The sequence below is a fragment of the Leptonotus elevatus genome, chromosome 2, assembly GCF_054856555.1.
Source record: "Leptonotus elevatus isolate MCC_2025b chromosome 2, RoL_Lele_1.0, whole genome shotgun sequence".
Lineage (NCBI taxonomy): Eukaryota > Metazoa > Chordata > Actinopteri > Syngnathiformes > Syngnathidae > Leptonotus > Leptonotus elevatus.
In genome coordinates, this window is record NC_141240.1 from 38865363 (window position 1) to 38880340 (window position 14978).

A 14978-nucleotide genomic window follows, 5' to 3' on the forward strand; every position below is an offset into this window, starting at 1 on the left:
ATGTTTGTATGGAGCGGGTGGCGAGTTGGAACTTGCTTTTGGCAGAATGCTTCAGCTTGACGTGGCCTTTGAAAGGGTGTCATGATTGCAATCAGATTTTGCTGCTTGGTTGGGACTTGGCAGAGTTTATGCCACCTTCAAGACTTGTTTATGGTTTACTGATAAACAGTGTTAAAACTTTAGAAAGCTTGTTATTACCATTTTCAATTTCAGTTAAAACATTTGAATCTCAATTGATTATTGAGATCAAAATAGACTTGTTGCTGATTATTTTGTATTGTGTTTTGTTATGTTACGTGTTCTGTAAGTGCATTGTGACAGCCACGGCTGTTGAGAAACGCAATATAAATAAAGATGAATTGACTTAACAGATACAGCTCAAGTTTTCTCATTTGCTTCCAAAAACGTATAAATACGTTCTATTTTAAATATTACCATGCTCCCAAAGACGTATTTATAAAAACATTTTTTTATGCCAGAGAATACAGAAGGCTTTGATGCAGCCTCTGAACTGAAGAAAATGCTTGAAGCAATGGTAGTTATTACAAAAACGGCCAGCAGGTGGCAGCAGAGTATAAGACATCAACCAGGGCAATGTTGCAAAAAGCTCTTCCCCCACTGTTTTAAACCGATTTGTGAATAATGATGAAACTTAGCTATATTCTAATGTGAATTGCTGCAAAACGGAAACAGAAATGGAAAAAACGGAAATATACTTTTGTTTTCCTGATGAAAGAAGAGACTCTAATCTTTCTTTTGGTAGGTTCAATGTTTTTATAACACAATATTCTGTGGGCCTTGCAAAATCAGTCAAAATCCAGTAAAACAGCCAGGAGCGAAGGGGGTTGCTTCAGTGAAAATGGCTGCGAGTAAATGAGTTAAGGATTCAAATGTCAAATGTTTTTTTCTTATGCAATTGAGGCTAATGTATTTGTATGGTTGCAAATCTTGTATGGTTAATAATTTTGGTCAATGAAATTTTATGCCGTTTCACCTTCAATGCTTGCTTAGCCCACCCCCGGAGGCCAATCAGCAAGCCTCCCTGTCACTATTATACTCCATAAATGCAAAGCTGTTAATTTTTACCGTCTAAACTCCCCTGTTGTGAAATTCAACATATCCTCTACTCTACTAGACTCTCCTCACCATCAGGATTGGTTAAAGGAAAATTATCTGCCACATTTTACTAAACAGCTCCGCTCGGCCCAGCATGGCATCATTTACGTCTAATGAGTGTGAAGCTGCGGCGTTCGGACAATAGTCGTACACAGTAAGAACTGATTTACCCAGATCCCAAATAGCGGGCGCTAAATAGCGTGTTCACTCGCTCGAACAGATTGTGTGTGGTGTTGGCAAGAGGTGTAAAAAGTGTGTGTGTGTGTGTGTGTGGGGGGGGGGGGGGGGTTGTGTTGTGCCCACCCCGCTCCGGTGGACCTCCTGGCACCTCGGGTGGGCCCCAGTATCCGCCTGCTGCCCCTGCCCGGTTGGGGAGGGCCCCGCTGGTCGCTCCTCTTAACTCACTGCACTAGGTTTGCACAATACACTTTTATAGACATATAGGGCACATAACACACTTTGGGGGGGTGGGGTAGTTTGGAAACACCGTCTTCGCCCTACAACTCCCCTCCAATTTTAATGCACAACTGTGTGTGTGTGTGGCGAGGGTGGGGGGGGGGGTCTGGGCGGGGTGCCATCGTTTGGGGCAGACCGCAGTATAGAGCAGTGCTGCGGTCCCCTGTCCGTGTCCCCGCCGAGCCCCCCCACCCCCACCCCCCTATTTATTTTTTTGATGCACCACATACACTCACTGACATGCCTGGGAGGCGGGTGGATCGGTGGGGTGCCTGCCTATCCAAACTCAGACACAATCTGCTTCTTGGATGCTGGTGTCTGTGGATCTCACTCTGCTTCGTCTGTCCTTCCTTCCTTTCCTCAGTCTCTCCTTTGGTCTCTTGTGGTCTCCCTGATTTGTTGGAATTTGTTTCTGGGGTTGGTGAAGAACTCTGGTTGGCGGCCCGGTGGGTGGTGTCTGGTCGGTGCTGGATTTCACTTTCCTTTCTTTTCTTTGGTCCTTCCTCGGGTCTCCTGACGGCGGTGTTCGGTTTAGGTGAACGGTATGGGATTTTTCTAATAGGTTTTTGGTGAACTAACGAATACACACACACTCGCACGCACGCACGCACATACACATACTCACCCACATACAAAATAATAATAAAAATTAAATACATTTTTTTTTTAAAGGGGAGCAATGATGATGACATTACCGAATGAACAATACTGAGCTTTTTAAAAAATAATAAAAAATAAAAAATAAAATAAAAAAAGGAAATTGCCTTTACCGTAAAAGATGTCATGTGTGCGTCGGCATGTGTGTTTTGCTGCGGACAAACAAAGCAATCCAGCTCCCGGTGATGCATTGCGTGGTTATCCAAAAGCAAGAAAACAATCAATAAAAAAGCTTAAACGCTGTAGTCACGGCTTGTGTAAGGGAGATCCCGTTATCCCGATCGAGGAGGTGTCCAGTTGATTCCCTTCCCTAAACCCTCAACTACCAAAAATGTCTGCGCTGGATCAAACTTTGTGGAAGACCACACAACCAGTTGAATCCCTCCAAAATTACCCGGAACTACAACGTCTGCACTGAGGTAATGTTCTCCATTGTTGTTTTTAGTCAAAGGCTAACGATGGCTCCGGGTAGCTAACTTTCCTCACGTTTGTTGACTTCCTATTTACTATTAATGCCAACAAAACGAATAAGTTCATTCTTACCCTGCTTGACAGGAACAATGTCCAAAAAGTTCGGTTTTTCTGACAATCGGTGGAAGTGAGTGAGGCGACTGTCTTTTTCTGACTTCTGTAGCAGCAGGCAGCGATGTGTATTTCTATTGTTTTTTGGGCAAAATTGCAAAATTGGTGAGGGAGTAAAGATACCCTTCACTAAAAATGTAAAGCCCCTCTGCTTGCTTCGAAGAGAAATATTGGCATCCTGAAAATACTTGACCAAGAAATCACTAGGAAGATCTGACAACTTTGCCATTACTGTGGATGCACTTTAGCTGCCTTTAGAGTGTGCTGCTCGTCGCATTTAGTGGGCGGGAAGGGGCGTGTCACGGTAAGGTCAATTATAAGCGAGCAGGACAACGACCTGGCCTGTCGTATCTCGTATTTAAGAGGCTTGGTCACCATAGAAAATTTGGGCGGTCACCGTAAGTGCAAAATAAAGTTTGAAGTGATGGAATCGGAAGTGTTAGTGGAAGAAGCGAACACAAGCTAAAATGTTTACACTGTCGCCTCTCATTTTGCTAGCACTGCATTGTGTGCTTTCACGTACGGCAGTAAAAGACGTCAAATCAGCCAGTGCAATTAATCTCGGTTTTGGTAGATTACATTGCTCATTCTCATCTGTTTGCATATACTCCTCGCACAATGCACAAAATGGACTGTGCGAAATTAAAATCGAGTGCGTTTTAGAGATGCGATCCGGTTAGGACAGTAGATCAGCTTCCACATCTGTTCGCGTGCACAATCAAGTTTTTGCACACGAAACCTTTAGCAAATTAGGCCAAAAGAATCTGAAATCAAAGATGCCCACTTGCCTTCTTGCATTGTCTGGTATAAATAAATAGATCCGAATTGAAGCCAGAAGAGTTGTGGAGTGTGCCTGAGGGGTCATAAACATGTTGTGGTTTGGTGCAGGGAATTGGCAGGACAGTACGGTGGGTGGGGATGGAGAGTGGAAGATGCTGAAAGGGATTGTTGTGAAGTTGGAAACTCCCTGAAAGAAATATATGGGGAAATAAATCAGTTGCGCCTATTTTTCTTTTCTAAAATTAATTGAATGACGTTTAGGAGGTTGAGGAAAAGCCACAATTATTCAATCAGCAAACTGACTAATCACCTCAGTGATGCATGCAAAAACACAGTTAAGTAATCGAGACATGAAAAACTTTTTTTTAAATTAAAAAATACAAGTACCCTCCAAAAGTATTGGAACAGCAAGATATTTATGTTTCAGATCAAAAGATGAATATGAGACAAACGTTCAGAACTCCAACTTTTATTTCATGGTATTTACGTGCATCTAGATGTGTTGTACAACTCGGGACAGAGCACCTTTTGTTTGAACCCTGATTGTATCACTGGCTTCTACGCATTGGAAGTCCTTCGATGGCTTCATGCGGAACCATTTTGTGGGTCTATTTATTTGGGAAGTGCGGGAAAAATTCCACGCCAGGAATTTGAGCTTGCGGTATTAAACCAGAGTGGGGAGAAAGGGCGGGACAATGTTGTTAACAGCATGATGATGACTGCGAGCAAGAGGCAGCCTCAGATATACTTGATTGCCCTTGTGAAATGAACGTTGAGTGTTAGAATCAATGGCAAGGGGAAACCACGCTGAGAGACGAGTGTGAGTGTGAGTGTGAGTGTGTGTGTGTGTGTGTGTGTGTGTGTGTGTGTGTGTGTGTATTTGAGAGATGTTAGTTCCTGGAAAAGCACAGGGCTGCGTAATAAACCAACCGAATGGTCTGTGATGTCACCGCTGGGGAAATGAGGCACACGGGAGAGAGAGACAGTGGCCTAGCAGGTTAAAGACGGCAAGATGATGAACACCAAGTGGAAATTGCCAGCCGTGGAACGCAATAAGGGCGCTCCGGTGAGCAGGAAAGGGAGTTCCCTCGCGGAGGGGGTGGGGGGGGGGGGGGGAGACGGCGAAAACGGAAAGCACTGATGGGTAATAGCATCTCTGTGTTGCCGTGCGATGTGAGCATTTGTCAAGCATGCCTTACGAGGGACTTGATGTTTGTCTTCATATGTTTTGCCAGCGACTCACCACTCGTATAGGAACATTTTTTGTACAGCGAGAGTGGGAGTGTTAGTTATGGCTTTGCATTAACCAGGAGTGGACTGACGTTAATTGGCTCGCTACTCCTTTAAACTATTTTATAGATGAGAGGAGAGAACGAAACTTAATTTAAAGGGAAGTCCCACTAGTCTAAATATGTTATTCTGTTTAATATTGCGTTAGTGGAATATGAGTTAAGCAGCCATTTTTATCCATCTCAGGGGGCGGCCATTTTGCCACTTGCTGTCGACTGAAGATGACATCACAGTTGCTCAGGTCTCAGGTAACAACCAATCACAGCGCAGCTTCAGAAAACAGGTGAGATATGATTGGTTGTTGCCTGAGCCCTGAGCAACTTTGATGTCATGACAGCAAGTGGCAAAATGGCCGCCCCCTGAATTGGATAAAAACGGCTGGATTTTGCTTCATAACTCATATACCACGAATGTAATATTAATCAAAATGTCATGTTTAAACTAGTGAGGTCACATATAACATATTGTCGACAAGAAATGTTTAAGGTTGACTTTCACTTTAAGAATTTGCTCTCATCAAGCTATTGAGGGGGAAACTTGCTGCGTCACACTCCTGCCATTCTTGTCTCATTAAGTTAAACAGTGCTGCGTTTAATTGAATATTCAGAATCACAAATGACAGAAGACCACTGAAAAAAAGCCCAGATAAACAAAATGGAGCGCTTATATGCTGTTTTCAAATCCTTCAGCGACTACCGATGCAACTTCCAATCAATTTATTCACTTGCCCAGTATTACAGTTTCATATTTACCACCATTAGGGCAACCTGAAGTTTACCAGACAGTCACATGTGAAAGAGACCACCCCATAGAAGCTACTTAAAGCGCCTTGGGTGGGCGCACCAAGACAAAAGCAAACAAGACAGCAGTGACGAACTAAAAACTAAAAAAACTAAACCACACCTTAACACTTCCTAAAAACAAACAAAAACAAACAGGACGTTGCTCCAAGTCGATAGATTCAGCCAAATTGTAAGTATCTAGTCAGAAATTCAATTAGTATTTTCCTCTCCTGTTGCATTAAAACACAAGTGCAACCGATGGACAGGGAAATGATTTACTGACTGTGACGGTGTACAGCTGGAGATCGTCTCTAAAATCTGATTGTCTTTAGCCTCAGTTTCAAGTTATCCTGTGATACTTACCGATCAGCTCCGATTTCATCTCCCTCAGATGCGCTTGTCATTTTGTGAGGCAAACATGAAGGAGCCTTGCTGGATCAGTGTGATGTGCAAAATTGGTCAAGACAATCCTTTCTCTTTGGTTTTCCACCTGTTGCAGCGTTTCCTTGCTTCAGCTCGACTTGTTTCAGTGCCAGGCCCGACTGGAAAATAATATGATAAATATCATTAGGTCAGGAATTCATTGCAATCATTTGATGGACACTATATTGAAGTACTAAAATACTTTATGGTGATCTTTCCCCTAATCAGGGTCGCTTTGCCATTATGGCACTGTGTTAAGGCACCATGTACCTAACAGATGCTAACCAACCCGGCCAGTAGGTATTTCATAAATAATGTGATCTAATCAATACAATTCTACAATTGAACAGTTTGGGGGAAAGCACTTTTCCCATCACAATACCCACCGTCATCGTTGAGCACAGCAGTACAGGTTTTCACCTACCTTAAGGTCTGAGAATCTCAAATCAAAGATGTCTGCCTTCTTGCATTGTCTGGTATAAATAGATCAGCAATTGGAGTCAGAAGAGTTGTGGAGTGCGCCTGAGGTGTTGTAAACATGTAGTGATTTGTTTCGGGGAAATGGCAGGACAGAACGTGAGGATGGGAAGATGCTGAAAGGGAGTGACATGAAGTTGGACACTTCTGAAAGAACGTTACAGTGAAATTAATTGCACAGAATTTTCTTTGACAAAAATATTTGTCACACTGACGTTTCATAGGATGAGGAAAAGCAACAACAACAACAGGAAGATGGAAAAGGTTTAGGGCCAGAAGAATTCTAATTTTATTTATTTATTTATCAGTACTATTATTATCACTTAAAAGGCAGAATTCTCACTTTAAAGCAGCTTAATGCAGAACATTGAATTTTGAATCGCTACTGCCACACGTGGCCGGAAATTGAAACGGCAACACTCCCATCTCACGTACACAATGCGCACATGACATCACATCTGCAGACAGAGGGCGGGAAATTCGAACCCGAATCCAGTCTAAAAACTATTGGTCAGAAGCTTGCAGATGTACCCTTTGTGAACAGCTATGGTGTTAATCTGCTAATTAGAAGATGTGTCAGTCATAAATGGTCAAAATGTTTGAGTCATAAATGGTCAACTAAAAAAGGCTATTGTAAAGCTATTCTGGGGCAAATTGTTACATAGTCAGAATTTCGAGATTAAAGTCAGAATTTCGAGAATAAAGTCAGAATTTCGAGATTTAAGTCAGAATTTTAATTCAGAAGTGAAAATCCTGCCAATCTTTTTTTTTTTTCTTCACTGGCCCTAATCCTCTTCCGTACTTTTCTTACATGTTTTAATAAGAAATATAAAATGTTATATTGATATTGATATTGATATTGATATTATTATGATTTATTATTATTATTATTATATTCATATTTAATTCCTTGTGTGCTTTTTTTACATACTTCTTCATTCGATTCTAATAAAATGTAAAGTATCCAATCCAGCCAATCAGATCTGTGTAATGTCTAGTCTAGATAGAAAATATGATTTAAACCCTTTCGGACCCATAGATGATTGCAGTGGACATGACATATTTGCGTGTCGAAACCAATAGAAACGCATAATTTGGATGATGTCAACACTTCTGCTTCATGATTGGAGCTTAGCTAACCAATCACAATTGCAAGTTGGTTTGCATGATGATCATGTTAAAGAATGTTACATATAAGCTTGGTAAGTTTACAACGTGTTACAGCCATACTATCCTGGCGTCCACTATAACAAATAAAAACATCAAAATCAGTAAAAATAAATAAATAAATATATATATATATATATATAAATTGCCCAGCAGAAAAATTTGAATGGGTCTGAAGGGGTTAACATGGAGCTAGCATGGGGAAAAAAATGAAGATTTATGCTTTTGCATTTGAACTCTTCATCATTACATTGATGGTCATAATGTTGTGGCTGGCCGATTGATTTAACAAGCCCTTCATCATTGATACCTGCCCGTCCATAAATGCGGCTGCGTGATACGTTTTGGCCTCACTTGTCATCCTCTCTGTCTTCAACAGTGGATATCAATTCAGCCCTGCCCTTGCGCCTCCCGCCCGCCGCCATCCCCATGGATCTGCGCGTAGACCCGCACCAACAGGTGTCCCCTCTGTCCCCACCCCGCCAGCAGGTCGGTGGGGGCGTGGCCTCTGCTCCTGTGCGCGAGCAACAGCTGCAACAGGAGTTGCTGAACCTGAAGCAGAAGCAGCAAATCCAAAGGCAGATCCTCATCGCCGAGTTCCAAAGGCAGCACGAGCAGCTTTCCCGCCAGCATGAGGCGCAGCTCCAGGAACACATAAAGGTAAATCATCATTATTTACCACCCTTAAATTGGCTCTTTAACTCCCTGTGAGTAGAAGAGAGCAAGTCATTTTGGCTCCATTTACTCCAACAGGGATGGAAAATGTGTGCAAACTGTTGGTGGCCCGTATATTTCTGTTAAGATGCTGAAAATTAGAGGCAAGACTCCATATGAGAACTCCACATGGCAGACATCAAGCTCACTGGACTGGAAAGTGAATCGAGATCCGCACACCCACACTCACTGCCGCTCTCCTGTGGGGCGGAGATATCTGAAAAATATTCCTGAGCTCATTTAGTAACAGTGTTAACATTATGTTTGTAATGTGCTCCTAAAGCTGAATAAAATGATTTGTGAGGCAGGAGATTAGATTGCGGTATGGAGGATTATATGAGCTAGAGTGAGTCTTTCTTTTTTTGCACACTCGCCTCCTTGCTTTTATTTCCTTTTTGCTGTACCGTCTATCCACCCGCCCTTACTGCCTTACTGTGTACGTTTCCTCTTCTATTCCTTCCTCTCTTTTTCTCAATTCCTTCCTTTGTTCCTACTTTTCTGCTTTCTTTCCTCCCCTTTTTTTCCTCTTCTTCCTTTTGTCATTTCCTATTTTCCAACCACCCTCCATTTGAACTTTTTCTCTATTTGCCATTAGGGATATTGCCATCGATCTTGGGCAATTTAACGAATATCGGTATCTGCATTGTGTAACTCATTTGCTCCCAAAAACATGTACAAACATTCTATATTATATATTACCATGGTCCCCAAAACGTATTTATGGCTTTTTTTTAAATGTTTTTTTTAATGCTAGTACAGAAGGATTTGATGCAGCCTCTGAACTGAAAAGAAAGCTTAAAGCAATAATAGTTATTACAAAAACGGCCAGCAGGTGGCAGCAGAGTATAATAGCTCAACCAGGGCCATGTTGCAAAAAGGCTATTTTCCCCAGCGTTTGAAACACATTTGTGAATGATGAAACTCAGCTATATTCTAATGCTAATTGCTGCAAAACAGAAACGGATAGAAATATACTTAATTTTGGTATTTTCCATGTTTTTATAGAACACAATATTCTGTGGCCTTGCAAAATCAGTTAAAATCCAGTAAAACAGCCGGCAGCAAAGGGGGTTGCTTCAGTGAAAATGGCTTGTAGTGAATGAATTAAAAATCTGACGTCCGATATATGGTAAATCTAAAACTATTTTAATTTCTGTGAAATATTTAAAGTTTCAGTTAACTTTATAAGAGATGCTGCTGACCGGGGAACCTTCTGAACTGTTTGTTTTTGTTCGACATTAAAACAAAGAAATGTCAAAGTTAAATATTGGAAAAAAATATTTACTGTAGAAAATTATAAAGAGCTATGATATGTGCTTGTTTAAGTTTCCATGTATTTTTTTAAGATGTGCTGATAACCTTGGGAGCTGCCTGAAGATTTTGTTAGAAATTCTAAAGGTTGTCTATTCTCTACAATTAAAAAACACTTCTACATTTTGAAAAGTCTGAAAAATTGTTCAATAAATATGTTTTAAGACATTATAACAGCTTCAAGATTGGCATTTGTATATTAAAAAATGTGGACGCCAATATTCACTCCACCCCTAACTGAAAATGAATATCGTCTCCAAATATCGCCGGTTATCAGCCTCCTTCAATACTAATAATCTGCATCGGTATCGGCCCTGAAAAAACCCTATCGGTCTATCCCTATTTTCCAGTCATCTTTTCCTTTCTTCGACTTTCCTTCTTGAGGGATGGGCAATGTTGACGGGAGGTCCTTCCGCTTCTGTGGGGCTGCGAGATCACTCTGGTGGGAGCCAGTGACGCACAGCCCTGCCGGGGAGGCCCGTCCTCAATCAGACCCATTCACAGTGTACACACACTCACGCACACGCACACACCGGCCGGCAGCGAGCCATTAAAGCATACACTTGCTCTCAAATGTCTGCAAACACGTGGTTAGACACATTTACATTTACAGAGGGGAAATAGCTCAGGCTTTGGCTTGTCTCACGAGTGTCGCCTCACCTTCCTGTCACCCTCAACCAATAATTCACAGCCTTGTTTCCTGCTTTTGGTATGTCCCTGCTGCGTTGTGAGGTCCGCTCATGAATCCTGAAGTGAAGAGAAATGCAGTCACATGATTGCCAGCCTCAGTTTGTCTACAATCTTTATTCAGCCAATGCACATATTTTACATTAGGAGTGAAATCATTATACGTCACTGCCATAACCAAGTGAGCAAAGATTTTCCATTTCTCCTTTGGTCTTTGCTCATTTGCTAATTTGGATTTTTATTTTTATTTTTTTTTATTCCTGCAGCAACAACAGGAGCTCTTGGCAATCAAGCACCAGCAGGAGCTGTTGGAGCACCAGAGAAAAATGGAAAACCATCGTCTGGAGCAAGAGCTGGAGAAGCAGCAGCGTGAGCAGAAGTTGCAGTTGCTAAAGAACAAAGAAAGGGGGCAGGAGAGTAAGTTGTCCTGACCACAAGCCAGTCCTGTCCTCAAGTTAGTCCTGTCCTGTTCTGAATGTTCAAGAGTAGGGCTGTCACTATCAATTTTAGAAACGATAATTCTATCGATTATTCCATCGCTAAATTTTTGAGAGGTAGAATGGTTGTGATGATACATCGTGTGGTTTCTTTATATTGTCATGCTAACTATGTCAAGCAAAAAAAGAAAGTCGGTCAGACAAATATTTGCAATATGAATTCACATTTATAACAGAACGTATGGTGTTCCACATGGTTCAACTCTGGGGCCTCTGTTGTTTGTCTATCTGCTGCCCCTGGGTTCCATCTCAAGATATAAATATAGAGTTGAGCGATTGGAGTCAGCGTCCCTAATGGCATGATTTGCAATGCCAAGCTGAACAATTCTAGTTCAGCACAACTAGCCAGCTAGCAAAACTAAAGGAACACTTCCTTAAGCTTCAAGGACATGAAGAATACAAGAACACAACACTTTCTAAATTCAAAGTGAAGAGAGCCAGATCTTGAATTTGAAAAAAATAAAAAAATCATGTTATTTTTCATTAGGGTTAGGTGAATGTGCATCAGAAATTGGTGGGGTTCACTAATTCCAACAAGGTTAAACTCATTTACTGCTTTTGACAAGTATACTTGTCAATTACATTCTTTTCAACGGGGCCAGTATACATATATAAATATAATAATACAACCACCAGTAGACGACATCATTGCCCCATTTTATACGAAATAAACACCGTTTTAGAGTCCATTGGAGTATTGGCTGCATTTTGTGCAACCTACATTTTTCTACTGTCGATGATCAAAGAATGGGAAAAGGCAGAAAAGAGGGAGTCTATTCGGTCATTTGACAGATTCGGTTTATATATAATTATTGAACATAATATCGTGTGGGTATTGAAAATTGTGAACTTTTCTAAAATGGCTGGTAGTGAAGGAGATTTTAAGAACCTCTGAAATTTTCAATGCGAGTTCATGCATGTGTGTTTCCATTTCCATGCATGTCATTTTATTTCCATTTTACTTGGAGATACTGCTTCCTGAATGCGGTCCAGGAGCTGTCAAAGCTGGTGGCCTTGGTGCGAGGCAAGTCCGGTTATTAATGCTGGCTTCTGTAAGCGGGCAGCAGTCCTTGAGCACCGTTTGCACTCAGGATGGCTGGAAAGTGGCGGGGGCTGTATCTGTGTGTGTTTATGTTTGAGACTGATGTGTGTGTTGTGTTAAAGTTTTGGTGGTCTCAAAGCATTTCGAAGCACACAATTTTCATATCCACTTTGTTATTGTAATGCACATTTCATACCTTATGTTTGGCTCATTTAGTCGTGTCCTCGCAGGTGCTGTGGCAAGTACGGAGGTAAAGATGCGTCTGCAGGAGTTTGTCCTCAACAAAAAAAAGGCCCTGGCCCAGCGGAGCCTCAACCAGGGTGGGCTCCCCAACGATGCTCCCTACTGGTACAGGTGAGGAGACATCATTCTGTTTCCATACAGTGGGTATCAAACGTCGATACACAACTGTTTGAATTCCATTTTTTTGTGATATGAAAAAAAGTGAGCTTTTTCCACCTGTACAAGTCAACTGGAAAATAAAAACATTTAGAGAGAGGAAAAATAAATAATATGGTCTTTCATGTGTACACACTTGCTGTGTTCAAATTGAACCATTGACATTCAAACTAATGTTAAATGGGAGTTAACACATGCCTGCCACCATTTAAAATGCCAGATGGATTTCAGATGTTCTAGTAGGCTTTTTGGACGTCTTTCTACTGTTCCTAATTCCCTCCACCTTGACTAAGGCCCCGTTTCCAAATGAAGAAAAGCAGCCCTAGAAAATGATGCTGCCAACCACCATGCTTTGCTCTAGATATGGTGTTGTTTTTGGTATCGGCCCAAACATAACTTTTGGTAATATATAAAAATGTAAAAAAAAGTTGAATCTTGGTTTCATCGGACCATAACCCATTTTCCAACATGCATTAGGGAGATTTCAAGTGTGTTTTGGCAACATGTTGAAAGTAAGGTTAGACTTTTTGGCCAAAATGCTAAAAAGAGTAAGGGCACAAACACAACATTGCTTATCACTAAGAGAACATACAGTGATGGATGGTAGTATCATTCCTTGGGGCTGTGTTTCTTCAACTGGAACTGGGGCCTTATCCTGTTTTAAGTACCAGGCAGTGTTAGCACAAAACCGTCACACTTCTGCTAGATAGAAATGAACATGTCCAAACAAACAAAAAAGTCAGGAAAAGCCTAGTTAGAGTTTATTTAGGATTAATCTGAGGCACTGTAAATGGTGTCGCCATTCAAATTTGTGATGCTGTATGAATTATTTAATTTCATTTAATTTTCAGGCAATAAAAAGGCACACAGCACAAAAAGAAAAAAAACAAGTCCAATTCCGCCTAAAAGGGAGTGGGAAGAAGAAAACTTCTTTAATCCCACCTTCATCTCCCATTCAAAATGTCAAGCTACTCTGCTACTAACTTTAAAACGCAATAATAAACAAGTACCCAGAGAGCAATAAATATTACATAACCGAAAGGATCAAATAATTATGAATCCAAGGAATTTAGCATGGTGGCACTACCATAAGAAACAATAAGTGTTACATTTTGACAACTGTAATACACAATGTGGGAAGTAAACAATACTAGCGCTGGTAGGATCTTTGTATGAAAAGCGCTTTATAAATAAAGATTTGATTTGATTTAACATCAATAATTGGTTCATTCTCAACACGGCCACCTCCCCAACTGTAGAGGGTGTGCACACTTTTACAACCATATTATTTCAAAGCTTCTGCATCAATATGGTGCTGAGAGATGGATGGAGTCGGTTATTTAAAAAAAAAAAAGATGTTAACAAACACATACACAAGTAAGCGCAGGTTATTGGAACCTGATGATAGGGGCTCTTAACTTTGATGCTCGTCCCTGAGTCCTTGTTGTAGCATCTCTAAAGCTCTTTGCAGGTGTGCACACTTTGCCGTTTCCTCTCCGCCTTCCCTCATCGCATGCATGACATGATTCTTATCAACACAAATTGACCACAACGCACCTGACTTTAACGTTATTGGTGGTAACTTATGACGGGTTCTGAGTTGCTTTTTTTTTTTTCTGCCATAGAAAAACTCAACACAGCTCTCTAGACCAGAGCTCACCTCCACAGACTGTTATGTCCACATATAATCACCCTGTGCTGGGCGTCTACAATCCACGGGATGACTTCCCACTTCGGAAAACAGGTGTGACACGCACGCGCACACACACACACGTGCAATGGTTCCAAGCCACAATAGCACTCTTGTATGTATTTCCCATTTTTGCTCTTTGGAGATTAATGGAATTCACAATTCAAACCTCAACACTATAACCTGAGAAATGGCGTATGACACATGTTAATAGTCCAATATGTGCAAGCGCATTACGGATGCACCCAGGAGCAGCAAACATCACTTGATGTTGTCGCTTTGTGCTTTTTGAAGAGAAGAGATGCAAGGCGTTCTGCGCTTGTCTTTTCACTGGAGAGTGAATGCCTGAGTCAGAAGGCAGACAACTTCATAGCGCCACTTAAGAACATCGGCGGGCTTGCGCATGAGCGTGACCTCGCAGTGACAGCTCTCTAAACGTGTGTGTCACTTAATTTCACTTCAGAGGCTCATTTTAAACACGGATATATATATATATATATAATTTTCTATGTCACACTGAATATGTTTTTGAATGAGTCGTGCCTAATTATAATGCGTGGCAATTGGGACGTAATGATAACAAGTCAAGTCGAGTCTCAAAGGGCTTCACATGCCCACAATTGACAAACGTCCCCTAATCGAACCACAAGAGGGCAAGGGAAAACAAAAACAAAAAACAGGCAAAAAATTTGAAACCTTGAGAAGGGACCGCAAATGTGGTAAGATGATCAGGCTGCAATGGATCCCAAATGAGCAACATTTTACATAGTTTGTGATACTAAACATTATAAATGTTTGCTATTTAGCTGTTATAACAGCAATGTTGCCATATTAAAACTAGTATCAATATCGTCGTCTTCTTGTCACAATATTAAAAGCAGTACATCTGCTAAAAAGGCTCGGTTGAT

General features: G+C 41.2%; 1 protein-coding gene across 3 annotated transcripts in view; it reads left to right on the plus strand.

Moving 5' to 3' along the window:
* The window catches only part of LOC147179957 (histone deacetylase 4-like), a 62288-nt gene that overhangs the window by 26170 nt on the left and 21140 nt on the right, over positions 1-14978 (plus strand). For all 3 annotated transcript variants that reach the window (XM_086068986.1, XM_086068987.1, XM_086068985.1), the window contains 4 exons: positions 8110-8390; positions 10709-10859; positions 12212-12335; positions 14006-14124. In XM_086068986.1, coding sequence (XP_085925112.1) covers positions 8110-8390; positions 10709-10859; positions 12212-12335; positions 14006-14124 — 675 coding nt within the window. The remainder of the gene's footprint in view (positions 1-8109; positions 8391-10708; positions 10860-12211; positions 12336-14005; positions 14125-14978) is intronic.